The following is a 26,214-nucleotide window of genomic DNA, read 5'->3' as shown; positions in this document are numbered from 1 at the left end:
GAATGGGATACTAAAGTTGCATGATCAGCCATGATCATATTGAATGGTGGTGCAGGCTCGAAGGGCCAAATGGCCTACTCCTGCACCTATTTTCTATGTTTCTATGTTTCTAAGATGACAATGTAAATTTTTAACAGAGGGCCCTTTTGTTCTTGTGGCATACACTCATAGTCATCAATGCATTTATACCATACTGTGTGCATTTAATACAGTCCTCTGTTTAATGTCCCTGGTAGTTGCACGTGGTTCATCAGGAAAACATCGAAGTGCAGAAACATTTTTACGATGTCAAAAAGCAGTCTTTATAATGTTTGACGATCATTCATAGCAAATAAGGTGCAACACAAAGCCTAGCGATACCAACATGTGTCACATTTACAATTTAAGTAATGGAGTGCATAAATAAAAATATTAATTACTCTGATGACCCTGCAATGGTTATTCCACTTCTTCCTGCACTGGACGTGGTCCCTCTGGATAGAGTTCACTGAGGAAACCTGCTCAGCCACACTTTTCCACACACGTTTTATAGCAGATGGGTGTAGTTTTCCACAATCCTTCCTCGAGAACTCCTCCCATCTGCTTTCATACACTGTAATGAGGGCCTCATTTGCATCTTGAGTGAATTTCCTGGTCCTCTTCCTTGCTGAATCATGCTGCATTTTAAATTTTTGATGAACTGTGATGAACTCTGCTGATGTTTAAATCCTCTCTCAAAAATAGATGATACAGCCTTATGTGTACTGCGCATGCATGGGTGTATCCTGCACGTGACCTGGAAGGTACCAGAAGGATCGGAAGAAAAAACAGGCGAAAAAAAAAAAATTTTTGCACATGCACAGAACGGGCGTTTTTTTTAAACGGCAAAAAAAATTGAGTTTCGGCGCATAAAAGTTGATGAAAATGATGCAATTTTACCACTAAAGCGATCGTCAAAAAGTGTTTGGCCAATTTTGCGCATTTATTTTTTGATGCTATTTCGGCGCTTAAAAAAATAGACGTTAAACACAATTAGCGGCAAAAAAACAGTGCTAGTGCTATTTGGCCAATTTCTAGCCCTTAGACTTTTATGCCTGTAAATCGGGCGCAGCTCATTGCCATTTCAAAGTGCACATGTGATCCAGATGCACACATGTTCCAGACACACACGTAGGTAAGTTTTCACAGGGGGCAATTTTCAATAGCTGACCGCTCATTTCTTGCCTGAAAAATGGAAAGCCAACACATAAAAATGGCGAGCATCTCAGCCACCTCATGCACACACATGTCCTACCTGATGCAATTTTCATGCAGGCCTGTAAATGGTCAACGAACCCACCCGCCTGAAGCAGGCAGACAGCTGCTTATGATGATGCTGGATGTAGGTCCCTTTCTGCAGTTTTCAGGTACAAATGGATGGGCACACTCCGTCCATCTAGTCTCTGCCTTTAAGACCCAGGAAACATATTATTTATTTTGGTGATCCCAGGAGGAACAACAATGCTCCTTTTGGGCCTTGCCAAAAAACTCAGGATCACTGCCTCCTCCACCTTGACATCACCTCCCCACCTCCACCTGACCTGACCTGCTCAGCATGGGGCCGGTCAAGTTCACAAACCTCCTAGCATCAGTGAGTTGCAGTATTGCAAAATGCCTTCGACCTCACACAGTCACGAAAGGCTGGCAGAACAGCCGCTCCACTAACTTTACCGTTGTTTTGGGCACCACTTTAAAATTGCCCCAAAACCTGTTACAACATATTTTTGTGAAGGGTGGAAATTGGCAAGACGGTACTCTGGCTTTTCACAAATAAGATGATGATGATGGATGGTGCCCAATAAAAAAAAAACTTTGTGCAGCTATTGTTATTTGAAACATTGCACCCTGTAACTGTTCTTTATTTATAATGGGCCTGAAATTGCGCTAGAGGTCTTCCCGTGGGCAAACTAAAGAAAAAAGATAAAAAATTGCGCACTTACCTGTTGCTGCTGCGCTCGCTCGAACTTCCGAGCCTGAGGCCTTCACTCCTACGCATCAGAGCGCGTGCACGTTGGGACGTACGCAGGGCTGGAGCTGTAGTCACATGGCTCTGGGCAGCCAATCAATTATTATGAATGGAATCTGCCAAACACACAAAAAATCAATAAAAAATAGAAAAATACATGACATATTTAAGAATCATTTAAATTAAAGTTCTTATAAAAAATAATATTTTCCTGAATTTTTTTAAAGATGCCTTAAAATAAAATTACTGTAGTGGGGAGGGTTTTTAACAATAAATTATGTCTTCGTATGTGTTTATTTAATTTAATTTAAATGTTTTTATGTATTTTTAAACACTTGCGCCTGTAAAAGTAGGCTATACACCTGCTTTTTCAGGCGCAAGATTTTAAAGGACATTTGCAGGGCAACATATTTGTAAATATTGGAAATCTTGCCCTGCAAATGTCCTCGCTCCTGACATGCGTGAGATCTGTCAAGCCAGAAACTTCACAGATCGGAAAAGCCAGTTTTCAGCGCATGCGCATTGCGCACTGAAACCCGGCTTTTCCGATGCTTTTCCGGTCCGTAGGAACTTCGTACAGATGCGGGACATCGGAATTTCAGGGCCATTATGTCTCATAGAGTTCACACACTTTCTTCACAGTTTTATGCTGGCAACAGATGTCATTATATCCAGGTGATTCATACATAAAGACAAATTAACAGCTGTGATGTAGTCAATATAATTTGGCCAATGATTCTTGGGAAATAATAATTCATATTCTACTTTTAAATTTGTAGATTACGGCCTAAAGGACACGGCCTGACAAAACAAAAATCAGAAAATGTTGGAAATACCCAGCAGGTCAGGCAGTAACTGTGGAGAGAGAAACAGAGTTAACCTTTGTCAGAACTGGAAAAAGTTAGAGCTATAACAGGTTTAAGCAAGTGCAGAGGCAGGGAAAGGGGAGAGAAAAGGGTGAAAGACAGGAGAGATTAAATGACACAAGCGAAAAGATTAAATGACAAAAAGGATGATGGTGCAAGGCGAAAGGACATAGTAATGGGACAAGTAAAGAAACAAAAGAATGTCCTTGTGGGGGTGCAAATGGGAATAGCAGAATCACCAACAGTTGCTGTCTGAAAAAATGGGAGCAGCGGTTATGATCTGCAATTGTTGAACTCGATGCTGAGTCTGGAAATCCCCTGGGAGGACAGACGCACCAACATTAGCGTCCTCGACCAGGCCAACATCCCCAGCATCGAAGCACTGACCACATTTGATCAGCTCCGCTGGGCAGGCCACATTGTCCGCATGCCAGACACGAGACTCCCAAAGCAAGCGCTCTACTCGGAACTCCTTCACGGCAAACAAGCCAAAGGTGGGCAGAGGAAACATTACAAGGACACCCTCAAAGCCTCCCTGATAAAGTGCAACATCCCCGCTGACACCTAGCCAAAGACCGCCCTAAGTGGAGTAAGTGCATCCGGGAGAGCGCTGAGTACCTCGAGTTTCATCGCCGAGAGCATGCAGAAATCAAGCGCAGGCAGCGGAAAGAGCATGCGACAAACCTGTCCCACTCTCCCTTACCCTCAACGACTATCTGTCCCACCTGTGACAGGGACTGTGGACTCTCGTATGGACTGTTCAGTCACCTAAGGACTCATTTTAAGAGTGGAAGCAAGTCTTCCTCGATTTCGAGGAACTGCCTATGATGAAAATGCCTAATCGAAAGATGAGGTGCTGTTCCTCGAGCTTCATAGAACAGAGTAGGAGGCTGAGAACTGAGTGGTCAGAGTGGGTTTGGGGCAGAGAATTAAAATGACAGGCGACCGAAAGCTCAGGGTCACGCTTGCAGTCTGAATGGAGGTGTTCCACAAAGCCTTCACCCAATCTGCGTATGATCACCTCAATGTAGAGGAGAACGCATCATGAGCAGTGAATACAGTATACTAAATTGAAAGAAGAACAAGTAAATCACTGTTTCACCTGAAATACTTGTTTGGGACCCTGCACAGTGGAAAGGGAGGAAATAAAGGGGCAGGTGTTGCATCTGACAGAATGATTGTTGTACCATTATCTGAAGATTATGCGGACCCAAGGGCTTGGTGTTAGCCGTGGCTCAGTGGTAACACTCTCATCTCTCTGTCAGAAGGTTGTGGGTTCAAGTCCCACGCCAGAGATTTGATGCAGCCTGAGGGAATACTTCACTATGGGGAGTGCTGTCTTTCAAGTGAGACATTAAATCAAGTAAACCTCTTGGGTAGATGTAAACGACCCCTCAGCACTATTCTCCCTGGTGTCCTGGGCAATATTTATCCCTCAACCAACATCACTAAAACAGATCATCTATTCATTATGTTGTGTATCTGTTCCGCCACCAGGGAGCTCATCCCCTGAAGTCCCAAGGGATCCCAGCATCCCTGTATATAAGCCGGCACCTAAGGCCTGTTCCTCACTCTGGAGTGTCTTATTAAAGACTGAGGTCACTGTTACTTAAACCTCCCTGTGTTAGGAACACAATAACTGGCGACGAGAAAACGAATCCAACGCAAAGATGCAGCAAACTGTGGGCATCCTGGAGAAGTTCTCGGAGGGTGAGGACTGGGAAGCCTATGTCGAATGGCTAGACCAGTACTTTGTAACCAACGAGCTGGACGGAGAAGGAAGTGCTGCAAAAAGGAGAACGGTCCTCCTCACAGTCTGCGGGGCACCGACCTACAGCCTCATGAAGAATCTTCTGGCTCCGGTGAAACCCACAGATAAGTCATATGAGGAGCTGTGTACACTGGTTCAGGAGCATCTTAACCCGAGGGAGAGCGTGCTGATGGCAAGGTATCAGTTCTACACGTGCCAGCGATCTGAAGGTCAGGAAGTGGCGAGCTACTTGGCCGAGCTAAGGTGACTTGCAGGACAATGTGAGTTTGATGGCTACCTGGAGCAAATGCTCAGAGACATTTTTGTACTGGGCATTAGCCACAAGACCATCCTATGAAAACTTTTGACTGCAGAAATACCGACCCTCAGTAAGGCCATTGCGATAGCACAGGCGTTTATGTCCACCAGTAATAACACCAAACAAATCTCTCAGCACACAAGTGCTAACAATGTTCATAAATTAACTGGAACTGTGTTTGCGAGCAGAAATGTACAGGGCAGAAACCACGAGTCTGCAACTGCCAGCAGGCCTCAGGTGACCCAGATGACTCAGAGTCCCCAACAAAGGATGAATGCAAGGCAATTCACACCTTGTTGGCGTTGTAGAGGTTTCCAATCAGCCGATTCATGCCACTTCAAAGGGTATGTTTGCAAGAGCTATGGAACAATGGGGCACCTCCAACGAGCTTGCAAATGAACTGCAAGCTCTGAAAAACCTGCTAACCACCACGTGGCAGAGGAAGATCAGTCCATGGTAGATCAAAGCAATTTCGAGCCTCAGAGAAAGGAGGCAGATGCTGAAGTACACAGGTTGCACACATTTTCGACGAAATATCCACCTATAATGCTAAACGTAAAATTGAATGGCTTACCCGTAGCCATGAAATTGGACACTGGCGCGAGCCAATCCATCATGAGTAAAAAGATGCTTGAGAGACTGTGGTGCAACAAGGCATTCAGACCAGCCCTGATCTCCATCCACACAAAACTGAGAACGTACACCAAAGAGCTTATCACTGTCCTGGGCAGCGCCATAGTCAAGATCACCTACGAGGGCACGGTGCATGAACTGCCACTCTGGATTGTCCCGGGCGATGGCCCCACACTGCTTGGAAGGAGCTAGCTGGGCAAAATCCGCTGGAACTGGGATGACATTCAAGCGCTATCACATGTCGCTGAGGCCTCATGTACCCAGGTTCTTCACAAATTTTCTTCCCTTTTTGAGCCAGGCGTTGGAAACTTTTCCGGGCGAAGGTGCGGATCCACTTGGTCCCAGAGGCACGACCCATTCACCACAAGGCGCGAGCGGCACCTCACATGATGAGGGAGAGAGTGGAAATCGAACTGGACAGGCTGCAACGCAAGGGCATCATCTCCCAGTGGAATTCAGTGAGTGGGCCAGCCGGATTGTTCCAGTACTCAAAAGTGATGGCACGGTCAGGATTTGCGGCGATTATAAAGTAACTATTAATCATTTCTCGCTACAGGACCAATACCCGCTACCTAAGGCAGACGACCTATTTACGACGCTAGCAGGAGGCAAGATGTTCACCAAGCTCGACCTGACTTCGGCCTACAACACGCAGGAGCTGGAGGAGTCTTCGAAGGGCCTCATCTGCATCAACACGCACAAGGGACTGTTCATCTACAACAGATGCCCATTTGGAATTTGGTCGGCTGCAGCGATCTTCCAGAGAAACATGGAGAGCCTACTCAAGTCGGTACCACACACAGTGGTCTTTCAGGACGACATATTGGTCACGGGTCGGTACACCGCCGAGCACCTACAAAACCTGGAGGAGGTCCTCCAGCGACTGGATCGTGTAGGGCTGCGGCTGAAGAGGTCGAAATGCGTCTGCATGGCAACAGAAGTGGAGTTTTTGGGGAGAAAGATCGCGGCGGATGGCATTCGGCCCACAGACACCAAGACAGAGGCTATCAGGAACACGCCCAGGCCACAGAACGTCACGGAGCTGCGGTCGTTCCTGGGACTCCTCAACTATTTTGGTAACTTCCTACCCGGGCTAAGCAGCCTCTGAAAGCCCCTACATGTGTTATTGCACAAAGGTGAGAACTGGGTATGGGGAAAAACCAAGTAATTGCTTTTGAGAAAGCCAGAAACATTTTATGCTCCAACTTGTATTGTATAACCCGTGTAAAAGACTTGTGCTAGCATGTGACGCATCGTCGTACGGAGTCGGGTGTGTATTACAACAAGCTAACGTTGCGGGGAAGTTGCAACCTGTCGCCTATGCTTCCAGGAGCTTGTCTAAGGCCGAGAGGGCCTACAGCATGATTGAGAAAGAGGCATTAGCGTGTGTGTTCGGGGTAAAGAAAATGCATTCGTATCTATTTGGTCTCAAATTTGAGCTGGAAACTGATCACAAGCCCCTCACAACCCTGTTCACTGAAAACAAGGGGATAAATACTAATGCCTCAGCCTGTAGACACAGGTGAGCACTCATGCTATCAGCGTATAACTATACCATCCGCCACAGGCCAGGCACCGAGAACTGTGCGGATGCTCTCAGTCGGCTACCATTGCCCACTACGGGGGTGGAAATGGTGCAGCCTGCAAACTTGTTGATGGTGGCACAGCCCACAGACTTGTTGATGGTCATGGAAGCATTTGAAAGTGATAAATCACCTGTCATGGCCCACCAGATTAGGACTTGGACCAGCCAAGAACCTCTGCTGTCCCTAGTAAAAAACTGTGTACTGCATGGGAGCTGGGCCAGTATCCCCGTTGAAATGCAAGAGCCAATCAAGCCATTCCAGCGGCAAAAGGATGAGCTGTCCATTCAGGCAGACTGCCTGTTGTGGGGTAACCGCGTAGTGCTACCCAAAAAGGGCAGGGATACGTTCATCTCGGATCTCCACAGCACACACCCGGGTATAGTAATGATGAAAGCGATCGCGAGATCCCACGTGTGGTGGCCCAGTATCGACTCTGACTTAGAGTCCTGTGTACGGCAATGCAGTGTATGTGCTCAGTTGAGCAACGCGCCCAGAGAGGCACCACTAAGTTTGTGGTCCTGGCCCTCCAGACCATGGTCGAGGATCCATGTCGACTATGCGGGCCCGTTTCTCGGTAAAATGTTCCTGGTGGTGGTGGATGCTTTTTCAAAATGGATTGAATGTGAAATAATGTCGGGAAGCACCGCCACCACCACCATTGAAAGCCTGAGGGCCATGTTTGCCACCCACGGCCTGCCTGACATACTGGTCAGTGACAACGGGCCATGTTTCACCAGTGCCGAATTTAAAGAATTCATGACCCGCAATGGGACCAAACATGTCACCTCGGCCCTGTTTAAACCAGCCTCCAATGGGCAGGCAGAGCGGGCAGTACAAACCATCAAACAGAGCCTTAAGAGAGTCACAGAAGGCTCACTCCAAACCCGCCTGTCCCGAGTACTGCTCAGCTACCGCACGAGACCCCACTCGCTCACAGGGGTGCCCCCGGCTGAGCTACTCATGAAAAGGACACTTAAAACCAGATTCTCGCTGGTTCACCCCAACCTGCATGATCAGGTAGAGAGCAGGCGGCAGCAACAAAATGTAAACGATGGTCGCGCCACTGTGTCACGGGAAATTGATCTGAATGATCCTGTGTATGTACTAAACTATGGACATGGTCCCAAGTGGATCGCAGGCACAGTGATAGCTAAAGAAGGGAATAGGGTGTTTGTAGTCAAACTAGACAATGGACAAATTTGCAGAAAGCACCTGGACCAAACGAGGCTGCGGTTCAAAGACTGCCCTGAACAACCCACAGCAGACACCACCTTTTTGGAGCCCACAACACACACTGAAAGGATCAACAACACCACGCCGGACCAGGAAATCGAACCCATCACGCCCAACAGCTCAGCAAAGCCAGGCTCACCCAGCAGCCCTGCAGGGTCAACAACACGCCAGCCCAACGAGGGCACAGCCAACACACCAGAACAGACATTTGTACCGAGGCGGTCCACCAGGGAAAGAAAGGCTCTCAACCGCCTCACCTTGTAAATAGTTTTCACTTTGACTTTGGGGGGGCGGGGGGGCGGAGAGTGATATTGTGTATCTGTAAAGCATGCAGTCCCATGTTCCGCCACCAGGGAGCTCATCCCCTGAAGTCCCAAGGGATCCCAGCATCCCTTAGGAGCACTGTATATAAGCCGGCACCTAAGGCCTGTTCCTCAATCTAGAGAGTCTTAATAAAGACTGAGGTCACTGTTACTTAAACCTCCCTGTGTGCAGCCTCATCTGTGTTAGGAACACAATACATTATCCATTTGTGGGACCTTGCTGTGTGCAAATTGGCTGCCCATCTCCTACATTACAACAGTGACTATACTTAAAGATACATAATTGGTTGTAAAGCATTTGGGACATCCTGAAGTCCTGAAAAGTAAATATAAATGTAAGTCTTTCTTGTGTTAATTCCAGTGAGAAAATTATACTAATAACTCTGAGCAACGTTACATTACAATATATTACATGTGCAACTTAACACAGAGTGTGATCCTTAGTGCTGAGCAAGAGAAACATCTGGTGCAGCCAAATATTTCTAAAAGAAGATGCACCTCTTGCTCCCTCTATCCCCACCTCATCCAATTACTGGCCACATTTCTTGGCCCCCATGCTCACTGACATTTTTAATGCTTCTTCTTGCTTTCAAAACCACCATCAGTCCCTATTCAGAAGGCACATTCTTGATCTCTCCAACTACCTTTCAATCTCTAACCGCCCATTCTCTCTATGGTTCTTGAATGCATTGACATCTTCTGGTTCTGTATGCACCTCTCCCGCAACTTCTTGTTTGAATCCCTTCCGTCTGGTTTCTATCCTGCTCACATCACCAAGACTGGCCTGGTCAAAGTCACAACTGCTATCCTCTGTGACTGCAACCACAGTGAGTTATCACACCTTGTCTTCCTCAGCTTCTCAGTGTTTGACCACTTTTCCTTTGTGAGACTGCCCTTCCATGATTTCGTTCTGACCTGTTCCACAGCAGGTAATTCCAAATTGGCCAGCACTTCAACAACAATCTTCTGTCCCTGCATAGTCACCCCAAGAGTTCCCTAATGATCCTACCTTGGGCCCCTTCTCTTCTAACACTGCCCCTCAGTGATGTATTGGGCTGAACGTTAACGGGGAAGTGGGTTGGCGGCAGAGGGGGTGTTCTGAGGCAGTCGGGAAACCCAAGAAACAGGTTTCCCGCAGGCTCGGCCAAATTTAATGGCAGGGCCTGATTTGCATGGGAAGTGTAAAGTTTGAAAGGCTGGCTGGCTGCGAACAGGTAGGCCTGCGGCACTAGGCCGTAGAGAGGAGAGAGGGAGGGATTGCGTGGGGGCCAAGTGTCGGCAAGAAGATCGGAGGGATCGGCAAAAAGATTGGAGGTGTTGGCAAGAAGATTGGGGGGTGGTGGCAAGAAGATCGGGTGGGGGAGGTGGCAAGAAGATTGTGGGTGGTCTGAAGGGATCGGGGACTGGAGAAGTGCAGGGGTGGGGGAGGAGGCCTTGTGGGGTATCGGAGGCCTGAAAGGGGGGGAGGCCTCTTGGGGGAATGGGATGCCTGGGGGGGGGGGGCGCAGAGAGAAGTCTCGTGGGGAGATCGGAGGCCATAGGGGGGAGCCGTAGGGGATTTGGAGGTCTGGGGGGGTGAGAATAGGTCTTGTGCGGGGGGTCTCCAATCGCAGCAGTGGGTTAGAAAGGGACTCTGGATCCAGGAGGTAAGTGTAAAGGCATATATCTCCTCGATTTAGCAATGCTTGCCTTCCTTTTGCTGGCAGGTTTCAAGAGGCCTACAAACTTGACCAGCTAAAGTTAAATACAAAGTGGAGGTTCAAGCAGAGGCTTTCAACCTCATTCTAATATTTAAATAATCGACCCACCTCCTGAAGTGGATTGGCGGCTCTGCCTCGGTTAAAACTAGAATTGGGCGGGTTGGAGACGGGTTCAGGTCATGATTCAGATTTTTAATACTTTAACTTTCCACATGACCCCAACTCACCTGTTTTTTAGGTTAAAATTCCCCCTCAGCACAGGGTCAGCTTGCATATATAGAAATCATAGAAATTATGACACATAAGGAGGCCTTTCAGTCCATCGTATCTGTGCCAGTGGAAAAAAAGCAATCCAGCCTAATCCCAATTTGAGCTCATGGTCCGTAGCCCTGTCAGTTATGGAACTTCAAGTGCAAATCCAAGTACTTTTAAATGTGATGAGCATTTCTGCCTCTACCACCCTTTCAGGCAGTAAGTTCCAGACTCCCACTATGCTCTGGGTGAAAAAAAGTTCTCCTCAACTCCCCTCTAATCCTTCTATCCATTACTTTAAATCTATGCCCCCTGATTATTAACCTCTCTGCTAAGGGAATTATGTCCTTCCTATCCATTCTAACATAACCTCCATGCTCTTATATTCTGTACCTCAGCTAATAAAGGAAAGTATCCCGCATGCCTTCTTAACCACTTTATCTACCTGTCCTGCTACCTTCAGGGATCTGTGGACATGCTCTCTAAGGTCCCTCTGTTCCTTTGCACTTTTCATAATCCTACCCTTTATTGTGTATTCCCTTGCTTTGTAAGCTCTCCCTAAATTAAATGCATTACGTCACACTTCTCTGTATTGAATTCCATTTGGCACTTTTCTGCCCATCTGACTAGTCCATCGATATCGTTCTGCCGTCTATAGTTACCTTCCTCATTATCAACTATACGGCCATTTTTTGGGTCATCTGCAAACTTCTTAATCATACCCTCTACATTGAAGTCAAAATCATTGATATATACCACAAAAAAATAAGGGACCTAAGAATGAGCCCTGCGGAATCCCACTGGAAACAGCCTTCTAGTCACAAACACATCCATTGACCATCACCCTTTGCTTCCTGCCACTGAGCCAATTTTGGATCCAACTTGCCACTTTCCCTTGGATCCCATGGGCTTTTACTTTTCTGACCAGTCTGTCATGTGGGACCTTGTCAAAAGCCTTGCTAAACTCCTTGTAGACTATATCAAACGCGCTACTCTCATCAACCCTCCTTATTACCCCCTCAAAAAATTCAATCAAGTCAGTCAGATACAAACTTCCCTTAATAAATCCATGCTGACTGTCCTTGTCAAAAGCTTTGCTAAATGCTGAGAACCCACAGATCTAGCTCTCCAACACTTCCCTTGACTGCACTTCCATCTCTACTGTATGCCTGTCCAACATGAAGTTGTGGATGAGCCTCAATTTCGTTCAACTGAACACAGCGATGAGCAAAGACACGAGCCTTGATTTTAACTCGCAGGGAGGGGGTGGTGACCAAGGTGAGGCAAAACACCATGGCAGTGCGAGGCCTGGGACATTTTAATTTCTAGGACTCATCAATATGGCCACAGTTAGTTTCTCACTGGAAACCGGTGGGAAGTGGCAGTTAGCTGATGTACGGACGCACAATGTCGGGCAGCAAGAGGCCAAAGGAACAGTCACCGGAAGTCGCAGGGAGAGGGTTTTGGGAGGGCCTCACAATCGGAAGGGAAGCCCGGGGCAGATGAGGCCTACACTTTACTGTGATGCCTCGAAAAACATTCTTGTTTCTCCTAGCCCCATGAGGAAAGTTTAACAAAAAGTTAAAAAAATTTACGTCTTTGAGTTTATTTTGGCCCCAGCACATCTTCCAGCTCGGTTGGCCTAGCAGGAAAGCCACAATAGCTTTCCTGCTCAGGCCCATGGTTAGAATATCAGTCAGGCTCCAATGATATCATCGAGCATGATCTGCATATTTAAAGAAGGACCCAGCTGGAAACCAGTGTGTTTCCTGTTCTCCTGCTCAGAAGGGCAGGTTAAAATTATTGTGAGAAGAGAGAGGGATGTCAGTCGGTGAATCACATGGGTAATTTTAATTGTTCACGCATCCAGTTTCTGCTGGGTGGGCAGGGTTAAAATTGCCCGTATAGTTTTCATTCTGCAGCAACAACTCTTCTGCCTTACCATTGTCTTCATCCCCTCCCTGGCCGCTCATTTGCTGAATCAGGCTGTGCCCAAATTGGCATCCTGTTCAACATAGAGCTGACCCTATATCCTATATCAACAGTATCTGCCTCCATGTCTACCTCACTCCCACTGTCACTGAAATTTTCATCCAAGCTTTCGTTATCTCTAGACTTGATTTCTCAAATGTCTTCCTTGTGAACTTCTAGAAACTCCAAATTACTGAAAACTCCACTACCTGCATCCTCACACACACCATGTCCTGCTTTCCTGTCTCTTCTATCTTCCCTAACTCCATGTTCCCCAAATCTATCAAATTTAAAACCCACATCCTCATCTTCAATTCATTCCACAAACTTGCCCGACCTTACATATGCAGCCTCTGCCCCTCCTGTCCCCTCTGGTCTTTTGACTCTGGCCTTCTGTGCATCTCATTTTGCCCACTACTCCACCACTGATTTTCATGTATCTTACATTATTATATATAACTGTATCCTAACATGCTATACATGATTGTAATAAGATATGACCTGTAACCACCAGCATACCTTACCACCAGGGGTGCACTTGCAAGAGACAGGTATATAAGGACAGGTCTCAGGCAAATGCAGCATTCCAGAGCTGTGAAATAAAGGTACAGGTCCAGAGTGACCTTGACTTCACTACATGCCTTGTGTGAATCTGTACTGAGGGGACAGGACTTTACAGTGGCGACGAGTTACGGGATTACAGAATCCACAGAATGGCGAACAACGGATCAGATGAAAAGTACAATGCTGGAGACAATTGGGAGGACTTTATAGAAAGGCTCCAGCAAAGCTTTGTAACCAAAGACTGGTTAGGCGACGATAAGGCAGACAAGAGAAGAGCCCATCTCTTGACCAGCTGTGGCTCGAAAACATACGCTTTAATGAAGGATCTGTTGGCACTCGAGAAACCAGCAAGCAAGTCATTTGAAGAATTGAGCACACCGGTAAGAAACCACCTGAAGCCAGCGAGCGGCCTACACATGGCCAGACACAGGTTCTACAACTACAGATGCTGTGTGGGCCAGAGCATACCCGACTTCGTGGCGGAACTTCGGAGGTTGGCTAGTTTATGTGAGTTCTCCGATGAACTGAGGAGAGAAATGCTGAGAGGCTTTTTCATTGAAGGAATAGACCACGCAGGCATATTCCGAAAGCTCATAGAGACCAAGAACCTGACCTTAGAGGCAGCAGCACTGGTTGCACAGACATTCTTGGTCGGGGAAGAAGAAACGAGGTTGATTTACAATGCAGGTATGACAACTAACAAAATAATGGAACAAGGCGTTCACAACATTAGAAAAGCTGCTACCCGCACACACAGACAAAACCGGGAGAACAGGCTCTCGACAGCAGGCAGAAGCCATCAAGGGCCACAGGAACGGCCGTTCACACCTCATCAATCCACAATGCGAGCAATCAACTACAAACTGAGAGAAGCTCAAGAGAGATCAGCCAGACGCAGCTCATTCTTTGGGAACACTTTGAACAATGGAACAGGTCTGTGCTGGATGTGTGGGGGTGGGCACTCATCAAGGGGATGTCGATTTCAGCAGGCTGTTTGCAGAAATTGTGAATATACAGGGCATTTGGCCCGCATGTGCAAACAAACGGCAGCTCGGCTGGTATACGAATTGGATGGGTCGGAAAGCAGACCAGAAGATGGTGGGGACAGTACCCGGGACACCGATGTACAGCGGGTCAACACGATCAATGGCCGCTGCTCCTACAACAGGACGCCTCCTATAATGATGAGGGTCCTACTCAACGGGATATCTGTCAAAATGGAGCTGGATACAGGAGCGAGTCAATCTCTCATGGGCGCTCAACAATTTGAACAACTGTGGCCGCATAAAAGAGACAGACCAAAACTCACAAGGGTCGACACCAAACTAAGGACCTATACCAAAGAAATCGTATCAGTCCTCGGCAGCGCCATGCTCTCTGTCACACACAAAGGGACAGTGAACCGACTTCCTCTGTGGATTGTCCCGTGAGACCCCCCAGCACTGCTGGGGAGAAGCTGGCTGGCAAAACTAAACTGGAAATGGGATGATGTCCATGCCATGTCATTAGAGGAATGGACCTCCTGCTCAACAGTTATAAAGCGATTTGAACATCTCTTTCAACCAGGTGTGGGCACTTTCAAAGGGGCCAAATTCAAAATCTACATCACACAGGATGCTAGACCGGTCCATCACAAAGCCAGAGCTGTACCCTATGTGATGAGGGAAAAGATTGAACATGAACTAGACAGGCTACTGCGGGAAGGCATTATATCACCTGTGGAATTTAGCGACTGGGCAAGTCCCATCATCCCAGTCATGAAGCCTGATGGATCCGTACGAATCTGTGGGGACTACAAATCTACCATAAACAGAGTCTCCCTACAGGACCAGTACCCGCTGCCCAGAGCGGAGGACTTATTTGCCACATTGGCTGGAGTTAAACTTTTCTCAAAATCAGACCTCACATCTGCATATATGACGCAAGAATTGACCGAGGAATCCAAGCTACTCACCACCATCAACACACATCGAGGCCTTTTCATGTACAATCGATGCCCATTCGGCATCAGGTCGGCAGCTGCCATATTCCAGCACAACATGGAGAGTCTGCTCAAGTCCATCCCAGGGACAGCCAGCGACCCCACGTTATCCTTAGTTAAAAGAGGTGTCCTAACCGGTGACTGGTCAGAGGCTCGCGATGCCTGCCCCAAGGAATTAAAACCCTTTTACAGGCGCATGCATGAGCTATCACTACAAGCAGACTGCCTGATGTGGGGCAGCCGAGTAGTCATGCCTCTGCGAGGCAGAGAGGCATTTGTCCGGGAGCTCCACCGCGAGCACCCGGGGATCATTCTCATGAAGGCCATAGCCAGATCCCACGTCTGGTGGCCTGGTATTGACACGGACTTGGAGCTCTGCGTCCGAAGGTGCACCATTTGTGCCCAACTCAGCAATGCCCCCAGGGAGGCTCCACTGAGCCCCTGGCCCTGGCCTACCAAACCGTGGCCGCGGGTGCACGTAGACTATGCGGGCCCATTCATGGGCAAAATGTTCCTCGTAGTTGTAGAAGCATTTTCAAAGTGGATCGAATGCACCATTTTAAACTCAAGCACAACCTCCACCACTGTGGAGAGCCTCGCAACCATGTTTGCAACGCACGGAATCCCTGACATATTGGTCAGTGACAATGGTCCATGCTTCACCAGCGCAGAATTCCAAGACTTTATAATTGACCACGGCATAAATCATGTTCAAGCTGGCCTCCAATGGCCAGGCAGAGAGAGCAGTGCAAATCATTAAACAAGGCATGCTTAAAATCCAAGATCCCACACTGCAGGGTCGCCTGTCGCGACTGCTGGTGGCATACAGATCTCGTCCGCACTCACTGACTGGGATCCCCCCTGCACAATTGTTGATGAAAAGGACTTTAAAAACAAGGCTCTCATTAATCCTCCCAGACATGCACAAAATCATTGAGACAAAGCGCCGTAAGCTGACTGAGTACCATGACAGAAATTCGAGGGGGAGATGGAATGAGATAGGGGACAAAGTGTTTGTACTAAACTATGGCAGGGGTCCCAAATGGCTTGCAGGGACAGTAACGGGCAAGGAAGGAAACAGGCTACTGGTGGTACAAATGGACAATGGCAAAACCTGCTGGAGGCATGTAGACCAAGTCAAAAGCAGATTTACTAACAGCACTGCGGAACCAGAGGCAGACTACAATGTGGAACTCGCACCACACCTGGTGGACAGACAGAGGGAACAACCTGAGGAAAGGGCAATCCCAACAGACAGCCCAGGCGAGTCAACAACAATCACATCAATCGAAACAGACAGCCCAGGCGAGATACCAGCAACCACACCCAAAGAAAAACAGACACCAAGGCAAACAACTGAACCACAACTCAGACGCTCCACTCGAGAGCGTAGACCACCTGAGAGACTGAACCTATAAAGACAATAAGACCTTGGGGGAGGGTGATGTCATGTATCTTACATTATTATATATAATTGTATCCTAACATGCTATACATGACTGTAATAAGATATGACCTGTAACCACCAGCATACCTTGCCACCAGGGGTGCACTTGCAAGAGACAGGTATATAAGGGCAGGTCTAAGGCAAGTGCAGCATTCCAGAGCTGTGAAATAAAGGTGCAGGTCCAGAGTGACCTTGACTTCACTACATGCCTCGTGTGAATCTGTACTGAGGGGACAGGACTTTACACTGATGGCACAGCAGTTCTCCTTCTTGACCCTACTCGAGAACCCCTATTCTGAAACCCTCTGCCTCTCTTTCTCCGTTCCCGCCTTTAAGGGTTTTTGAAAGTCCAGCTTTTCAACCACGTTCCAAAATTCTCGCTCAAAGGCTTATTGTCATTTCTCTCCACCTCCATCTTGGAATGTTTTCGATGTTGTTGGTATCTGCAATACAAGGGAAATATTCCTCTGAGTGAGCTTGAGATAGAAATGACAAGAAAGGGTCTGATATCACAAACTGCAAGAGTGACATTTTGAGCAACTTCGAACTGGAAGATTAGATATAAAGCCTAGAAATCACTCACATTTATCAGTTAATAATTTATCTATCAACGGGTCCAATTTTCTATGTGTTTTATACAGTTTATGTGCTGACACAAGCTGTTCAAGTTCCATGCTCCTGCTGCCTGATGGTGTTTACACAAGAGGACGCCTCACTGCAAAGCTGTTATTAATTATTTTTACTCTTCATAGCATGTCAAGAGAAACAATCTGTAATAGCTTTTCATTATTTTTATGTTTGATTTTAGAAGCCAGAAGTGAGCCTTGTGATATAATAATCATGGGGGCAATATCAGATTAGAGTGCTGAATGCGCACAAAAAGTTTTACTGTATTATATCGCTGGCTAGAATTTCACTGAGCAGTGTCATTGTGTACGCTCACTAACTTGTGGCACCATTACAATTTACATCAACCAGAGACTTGTGCTCATTAGTCTCTTTATAGCTGGATTGGCATACGTTGAAACCCGGATTTTAACGCAGCCCGACTGGCGCAAACGGGTTGAGTAGGTCATTAAAATGGCGGCTGAGGGAGTGGTTTTTGTGCTCATTCTCCCTACAGAGTTGGCAGGGACTGTACGCCCCAGTCAGGCGGGGGCATAATTGACATAATTTTAATCCTTGGGATCACGAGACCCGCGTGGCATCAAACCCGTCAGCAGAAGCTTGGCGGAAATCAGCATCAGGCCAGAAGATTCCCCTGGTAAGTAATTCAATAAAATCTTCAGGTTCCTTCTGAGCCAACAAGGAAACTTTGGGCCTCCTCTCCCCCACGCTTTCCCTCCACCTCTTTTCCGGTTGTGCGAGGCCTGGTTGCCCCACTCACTTGGCTTGCCGGAAACCATTCCTTTAGGTCCCCAGCAGCATTGGCCTCCCACCTGATGTCCCGCTCCCATCTGCTGGCACGGGTGGGAGACAGGCCAGAGATATGAGGTGTGGAAGTTAAAATGACCCGAGCCTCAACTCAATTGGTCACAGGAGATTTCCCGGCCCGCTTCCCAACTCTCCCATCTTTATACCAACCGATAGGGTGGATTTTACGACACAGTGGTAGGATTTTGTGGGCTCCCACAAGCCATACAATGAGTGTGGAAATGGGGTGGGGCACTCACACCACCGGACATGAATATCCCGCAGGATGCCAACCCAAAATTCTGAGCCGGAACTCCGGTCTCCACTCACCAGGATTGCCTGGAGCGGGGGTTCGAACTCTGCACCTTCTTACTCAAAGGCAGGACTGCTGCAACCAAGCCAAGTCGATCCAATGCCTCAGTGCTGGACAAGAACAGTGTGTTCACTATTAACATGGCCCGGGGGTGCACCCAATGTCGGCCTGTCCCATGTCAGGGCCTCGTACTAGCAGAATCAGGAGGAAATTTGCACACAACTGGCCACATGGTTTTGCATTGGGATTCTGAGATCTGGGCCTTCTCGCTGTTGATAGGAATCAACAATCAGACGGCACAGAATGCCTCAAACTATCCTGGGGGCCACTGGAGAAAACAGAAATGTCAATTTATCTTTTTGCCTTCAACCTGCCCTTGGGACTCCCAGCAGCTGGGTGCCTGAGCACTTAGGCGTCCAATGAGTGGAGTGTCAGGAAAATGAGAAGAGAATCTGGGACTGCCCGACCTGCCTCATTTGCATGCCTGTGATGGGCCTGTGCCTGCTGCAGGCATATCGATGTTAATTTGAATTTGAAACCACCTGTGATTAAATAGCCAGCTGACACTCACTGTGGCAAGGTTGACAAATAAATGAAGGCCATTTGTGCAAGATAACTGAGGGTACGACTCTCCAATACATATATAATTGACTGTACAGATATAACTAATCTGCTCTGCCTTTGTATCTCTTCTCCTTTTCGACACTCCTTAAAACCTACCTCTTTGACCAAGCTTTTGATCACCTGCCCTAATATTTCATTACGTGGCTCGGTGTCAAATTTTGTTTGGTAATACTCCTGTGAAGAGTTTTACTACATTAAAGGTTCTATATAAATGCAATTTGTTGTTATATAATGTGCATTATAACCGTGTTTATAGTGTTTGACCATTGCCTGGGTTGGAATTTAAGCATAACTCAATAATATTCCCTTGTACTTTGTTTGTCCCTACAGCTAAGTATCCAGAGATCAAGTCACTAATGGGCCCAGACCCCAATCTAAAATGGATTGTGTTTGGAATGGTCCTTACACAGACCGTTGCCTGCTTCTTTGTGAAAGATTTATCTTGGAAATGGATTATATTCTGGGCTTATGCTTTTGGAGGTGCCGTCAACCACTCATTGACTCTAGCCATTCATGATATTTCCCATAATGTTGCATTTGGCAATAAACTAGCAAAATGGAACCGATTGTTTGCGATGTTTGCTAACCTACCTATTGGGATGCCTTATTCTGCATCATTCAAGAAATACCACATAGATCACCATCGATACCTGGGAGGCAATGGCTTAGATGTAGACATCCCAACAGAAATTGAAGGATGGTTCTTCTGCACCCCATTTCGCAAAATGGTTTGGCTTATTCTTCAGCCACTGTTTTATGCTCTTAGGCCTCTTTATGTTAACCCTAAATCCATTACAAGACTGGAGATGTTGAATGCCGTGGTGCAGTTTGCATTTGATTTTCTCATCTACTACCTGTGGGGTTTGAAACCTATAGTATACTTGATAGCAGGCTCACTCCTATGTATGGGTATACATCCAATCTCTGGACACTTCATTGCTGAGCATTACATGTTTATAAAAGGGCATGAAACCTACTCATATTATGGTCCTCTCAACTGGATAACCTTCAATGTGGGATACCACGTGGAACACCATGATTTTCCCAGCATTCCTGGCAGCAAACTACCATTGGTAAGTACAAGAGTTGGAGAAGTGCTTTTAAGGACTCTCCTGGTGGCTCAGTGAGTAAATGCACCATATGACACAGGACTAAACTGTACAGTGCAAAAGAGACCAAAGGTTCATGATCTAATATGTGCTAAAGTAGACTTCAATTGAAGTAACTGTGGGGGGCACTATAGTTGATCATAGTTTCTCAGGCTACAAGGGAAAAAAATCAATCTATCTTCCTGCTGCTGATCTCTAGCCCAATGATCTCAGTTGCTAAGTGTGGGTGTAATTTGTCAAACAAAGATAGGATGGGCTCAGCAAATGCCACGTAGCTGCTGACATTCCCTGTCCAAGCTCACAAAAATAACCATTTGGCTGAGGTACTAGAGGGCTGCTGGCGTCTGTAGAACTACACCCCAGCATGAGTCAGCACTTTCAAGAGAATATTGGAAAAACATACTGATGTAGTAAACATAAAAACCTAACACTTCACCATAAAAAGACAACTGATATGCCACTGACATTAAATATGCAAACATCTATAGATTAACTCAAAGGAATGACAACTTTTCAATTGAGTCTATTCCAGTTGTGGCCACCATCTTGAATTTCACATGGGGTTTGTAATAATATAATTTCCACTAATATTATTGCATTATAGAGCACTTAAATTGAAAGTGGCTTTTAATTTCAATGTCTATGTTAAAATTAAGAAGGTTTAGGTCACAAATGATTGAATTCTTATAAAAGGTTGTGGCGCCACTGGTTATTGTCATGTTTGATCATTGCACTCTGCTGCATGGCTGTTTCTCTATCTGATTTTATCTGATTGTAACCCCGCTTCGCTAAGAAGTTATTGTAGAATTTCAGCATGAGAATAGAAAAACCCTGAGAGTCAAGATGTAACAGTTTTTCTGCTTTAGGCTGATTTTTAAGAACTTAAGAAATAGACCCCTATGAGCCCACTCGGCCATTCAGTAAGATCATGGCTAATCTTTTATTCTTAATAACTAATAAGTAAATATTCCTATGTACAGTTCTAAATATTTTATAAAGATTGTGTTACAATGCATATTATTAAAAACTATTAGTATTGCTCAAAAGTATAATTTTTCATTTTTAGTTTTCATAATAGTTTTTTTTTTTAACTTGCCAAGATATTTTTCCTATTAGGAGTGATGCTACATAAAAGAGCTACTATTGGATATTTTATTTCTACAAATCATACCTTTTGCCATTTTAAGAGGCATCATTGTCCTCAGTGGAGTTTATAAAGAGCCTCAGTTCCTGAAAAGGTCTGCTCCAAATATTCGAATTTGGAGGCACAGCATTGGCTGCTTGGAAGGTTGATACTTGTTGCTGAGCAAACAATTGCGATGTCGTTTTCACAGAACTGTTTTTAATTATTTAATTTTTATTATAATTTTGCTGCTTGCCTGTTTTTTTCAGTGCCAATCAAATTACATCATTGTGTTTCAAGTGACATCATTCATATCTTGGGCTAAACAATGGACAATGAGTGACAATGTCCCTTTGATAACTCAGTTAAGTAGGACAAATGGGAGTGAAGCTGACTTTGCTTTGTATAAATCTGGGTAACAATGCTGGAATCACAATGGGCAGTTACATAATCAGCACCAATAAAAAAAATCCATTTTATTTACAATATTTTTAGAGTTTATTAAGGGAAAGGTGTGCAAGTGTGAACTTTGATATATGTATTTATATATCCAATAATTAGATTCTGGTTTCAGTTACTAAAAATATGTTTTCCAACCAATCAAATAGTTTCTCAAATGTTATTTTTACGTTGCCATTTTTTTTTAGAAAAGTAACATTAGAAATACATTTATTACAATAACTATTAAAGGACTGGATGGCACAGTAGATAAGGACATAGGGCTAGACTTTCCACTTTTGTGCAGATCGCCCAAAAATGGGCGTTATTTCCAGCATTGGTAGTAAATATGAGTTTTGAGATTGCTGGATTATCGCCCATTTTCAAAACCAGCTTTCCATTTTATAAAATGGGTGTTACCGCGAACGATCTGAAATGGGCGTTAGCGTTAAATTTTTTGACCTTCTGCCGTAAAGTGTCAGCATCCATAGCAAAGGCATGGCAACAGTCATTTCCCGTGTTTCAGGAGGTCAGGGGTCATCAATACATGTGCAGAAGAGGAGAGAGAGAAAGGGAGCAGAGAGGAACTGAAAGCGTGTGTGGGTGTGTTGTGTGCTTGTTTGGCTGTTTTGGGAGGTAGGAGGGAGATTTACCAGCAGCAAAAAAACTGCTGAGCACAAAGAACGTTGTTCCCACCGAGTTTTTGTAAAAAAAAATATTTAAAATGGAAGGAATGGAGGAGGCGACACAGCACGCTGTGGAGACTGAGGACGCTGACGAAAGCAGTGAGATGGGAGAGGACCAATTGGGAAGATGCAAACTAACGAGGAGATTCTCCGACGAGGCAAATGCCTCCCTCCTGCGTGTGAAGCCCACCCTAAAGGTCTACCAGAGAATATGAGCTGACATAGCCGAGGTGGTCTCATCAGCGACCAATGAGGTGCATGAGGGCAACCAATGCCACAAGCACTGGAACGACCTTGTCGGATTCGCCAGAGTAAGTATTACATTTATTTACATGTACTTATATATTTACATAATTTGATTTATAAGTGTAATGATTGATTAAAATCAGATGTGATGTCTTGCACTTATACCGGGAATGTTTTACTCAAAGCCTGCATTTACGGTATACGTCTTTAGGTAAAGAATGATAATTTTCATAATAATCATGATTACATCTGTCGGTTATGTGTTGTATCAGTCTCTGTGACAGAACCTAGCAATGATATCACGCAATGATCTCATGCCATGTCGGCTGGTGTTTCCTTTTACAGAAGAAGTTTTCGAAGAATAGGGCCGAGCAGAGGCGAACGGGTGGCGAGTCACCAGTCATCATCGAGTTCACCGACATCGCGGAGCGGGTGCTGGCACCAGTGGGGAGCCACCCCCGATCGGCCACGCATGCAGCTGCAGAACCTGATGTGATGCCACGTGAGTAAAATATACACCATTGCGTGATGTCAAGTCAATAGATGCCACACCCACTCATATCCAATCAATAATATATGATAGATGATTGGTAAAAGTGTTCTCTAAATAATGATGGCCTCATGAGAATCATTGCAATGCAGAATTTGGCAATGGTCATGAAATGTAATGTCTGTGATGATTTTGATAGCAGTGGTGCTTTTGTCGTGCATATGCTGTGTGTAGCGTTGGAATCACCTTGTGACCCTAGCACCCCCTTCTCTAATAACCTCATTTATGTTTTGTAGCTCAGCTAGCAGCGTGGCTCCATGCACCACCACCGAGCCCAGAAAGTGGGGGCGCGGGGGCCAGAATAGCCGGATGGTCATACATCTGGTGCTGAGGAGCCCCTATTCTCAACCGTGGATCTGCTGGGTCCTTTCTCAATGGATGAGAGTTCGGACTTCGAGGAGCCTGCACCGCCAAGCTGCATAATACAGTTGACACCCATGATATCTAGTGCTACTGGGGCTATTCCCTCCTCCACCGTGGAGGTACTGGGTCCAAGCACCTTGCCGTAGGGCACCCCAGGTGTCTCCATGATGGCGCCGACCACGCGGAGGTTGGTTCGACGCAGCAGGTCTGCACCACGAGCGCCAGAGCTGAGCGGGGACATGGTACACTTGTCCAGGAGGAGTGTTGACATAGGTCAGCAGATCCTACAGACAATGGAGGGCATATCCCAACAGATGGCCAGCATGTCCGCCACCATGTGCGAGTACGTGCTGCGGATGGCGGAGGCCCTGGTAGCCAGGAACACTGGTGGCAGAGGCCTCCCAGTGTCCCAGAGCACGGCACTGGGCCCCAAGGTGCCGCACCCCCTTTGCCAACGATACATGAGAGCCAGGAGGAAGATGTTGCTTCTGGCTCGGGACACGTACCCACCTCAGCACCGTCTTCTCCCGTATCTGTCCAAGCAGCAGTTCTGCCATCAGCCCCCCCAATGAAACAGCGCCTGGGGAGCTCTTCGGCCAGGCGGCTTGGAGTCAAGAAGGGAAAGGGTTGAGGTGGGGAGGAGAAGCGGGGGTGGGGGCTGGATGGGGGGGGAAGGAAAGTAAGGTGCACAGCCGCAGGTGTTGCCTTGGTCACAGTATTTTTATGTTGTTGCTGCTATTTTGTTGGGAGGTTTGGGGAAAGGGGGAGAGGTGTACCTTGTTTTTTTGCATTTATTTTCTATGTTTATGAAATATTGTTGGAAATGTTAAACATTTAATAAATTATATAAATGTTATAAATTTGTTGTGGGGTGGGGTGGGTTGTTTTTTACAGTTATAATTATGATTTTATACAAATGTTCTCATTAAATGATTTTATTTAAGATAACCTTGTTGTGCATTGTCTCAGATAGCTGCACCGTTACATACTAGTGATTCCTTAACATGAAAGGGGATAATTTAACATAATTTGAATCAACTTAAACTTTAACTGTCACCAAGGTAATGCACACCATTCATGTATGAGCTGCAGACACAGCAGTGTTGCAGCTTTGTAAATACGACCAACGTTATTTCAAGCAAAGTGCTCATTTATGAGCTGCTGACGTTTGAGTCTTACAGCTATGCAGCCATCACGGGCGCTTTCCTGCTGTCTACAGGCGGGCGGAGGCATGGTTTCAGCGTCGGCCTGATTGTCTGGCCCGTGGTCAGCGTCCACCTCCTTGTCCTCCTCTTCCTCTCTCTCCTGAGGTGGACCGTCAGTCCCTTCTAGCAAATCTTGTCCCTTCCTGATAGCCAAGTTGTGCAGCATGCAGCACACCACCACGAATTGAGCTAACTGCTCAGGATGGTATTGTAATTCACCTCCTGAGTGGTTCAGGCATCTAAAGTGCTGATTAAGCACTCCAATGATATTCTCGACGATATTGCGTGTGGCTCTGTAGCTTTCGTTGTATCGCTTCTCGGCTTCTGTGTGGGTGTTACGCAGGGGGGTGGTGGGGGGGGGAGGGGGTCATCAGCCAGGTGGCAAGGCCATATTCTTTGTCAGCAAATATCCAGCATTGACCTTGTGGCTGACTGATAAACATGTCAGGTACAACACTCTCATGCAGGATGTGAGCATCACGGATGCTGCCCGGAAATTTTGCATTTACTGCCATTATAATTTGCTGGTGGTCGACAACAAGTTGCACATTCAGGGAGTGGAATCCCTTTCGGTTCCGAAAAATCTCTGCATCCTGAAAAGGTGCCCGCATGGCGATGTGCGTACAGTCTATTGCTCCCTGTACCTTAGGGAAGTTTGCAATTCTGGAGAATCCTAGAGCCCTTTCAGTCTGTGCCTCCCTGATTATAGAGAAGCTGATAAAGCCAATCCTGCGTGCGTAAAGGGCTTCAATGACCTGTCAAATGCAGCAATGTGTGGCATACTGAGATATAGTGCAAGTGTCACCAGCTGAGGCCTGAAAGAAACCCGATGCGTAGAAGGCAAGTGCCGCACTGACCTTGACCTCAACGGACAGTGCAGTCCTGATGGTGCAGGCAGGCTGCACATCTCCCCTGATGAGCTGGCATATCTCACTGATAACCTCTTTAACCAGTTAGCCTGACATCAGTAGTGGGGAAAATGTTGGAATCAATTATTAAAGATGAAATAGCAGCGCATTTGGAAAACAGTGACAGGATCGGTCCAAGTCAGCATGGATTTATGAAAGGGAAATCATGCTTGACAAATCTTCTAGAATTTTTTGAGGATGTAACTAATAGAGTGGACAAGGGAGAACCAGTGGATGTGACGTATTTGGACTTTCAAAAGGCTTTTGACAAGATCCCACACAAGTGATTGGTGTGCAAAATTAAAGCACTTGGTATTGGGGGTAATGTATTGACGTGGATAGAGAACTGGTTGGCAGACAGGAAGCAGGGAGGGATAAATGGGTCCTTTTCAGAATGGCAGGCAGTGACAATTGGGGAGCTGCAGGCCTCAGCTATTTACAATATACATCAATGATTTAGATGAAGGAATTGAGTGTAATATCTCCAAGTTTGCAGATGACACTAAACTGGGTGGTGATGTGAGCTGTGAGGAGGATGCTAAGAGGCTGCAGGGTGACTTGGACAGGTTATGTGAGTGGGTAAATGCATGGCAGATGCAGTATAATGTGGATAAATGTGTGGTTATC

At 46.3% G+C, this 26,214-nt stretch overlaps 1 protein-coding gene across 1 annotated transcript in view; it reads left to right on the top strand.

Moving 5' to 3' along the window:
* The window catches only part of degs2 (delta(4)-desaturase, sphingolipid 2), a 106,645-nt gene that overhangs the window by 17,150 nt on the left and 63,281 nt on the right, over nt 1–26,214 (top strand). Inside the window, exon 2 of the mRNA XM_070877526.1 lies at nt 19,290–20,032. Within this exon, the coding sequence (XP_070733627.1) occupies nt 19,290–20,032 (743 nt within the window). The remainder of the gene's footprint in view (nt 1–19,289; nt 20,033–26,214) is intronic.

The sequence above is a fragment of the Pristiophorus japonicus genome, chromosome 4 (assembly GCF_044704955.1).
Source record: "Pristiophorus japonicus isolate sPriJap1 chromosome 4, sPriJap1.hap1, whole genome shotgun sequence".
NCBI lineage: Eukaryota > Metazoa > Chordata > Chondrichthyes > Pristiophoridae > Pristiophorus > Pristiophorus japonicus.
This window is presented reverse-complemented; position numbering and strand designations above follow the sequence as displayed.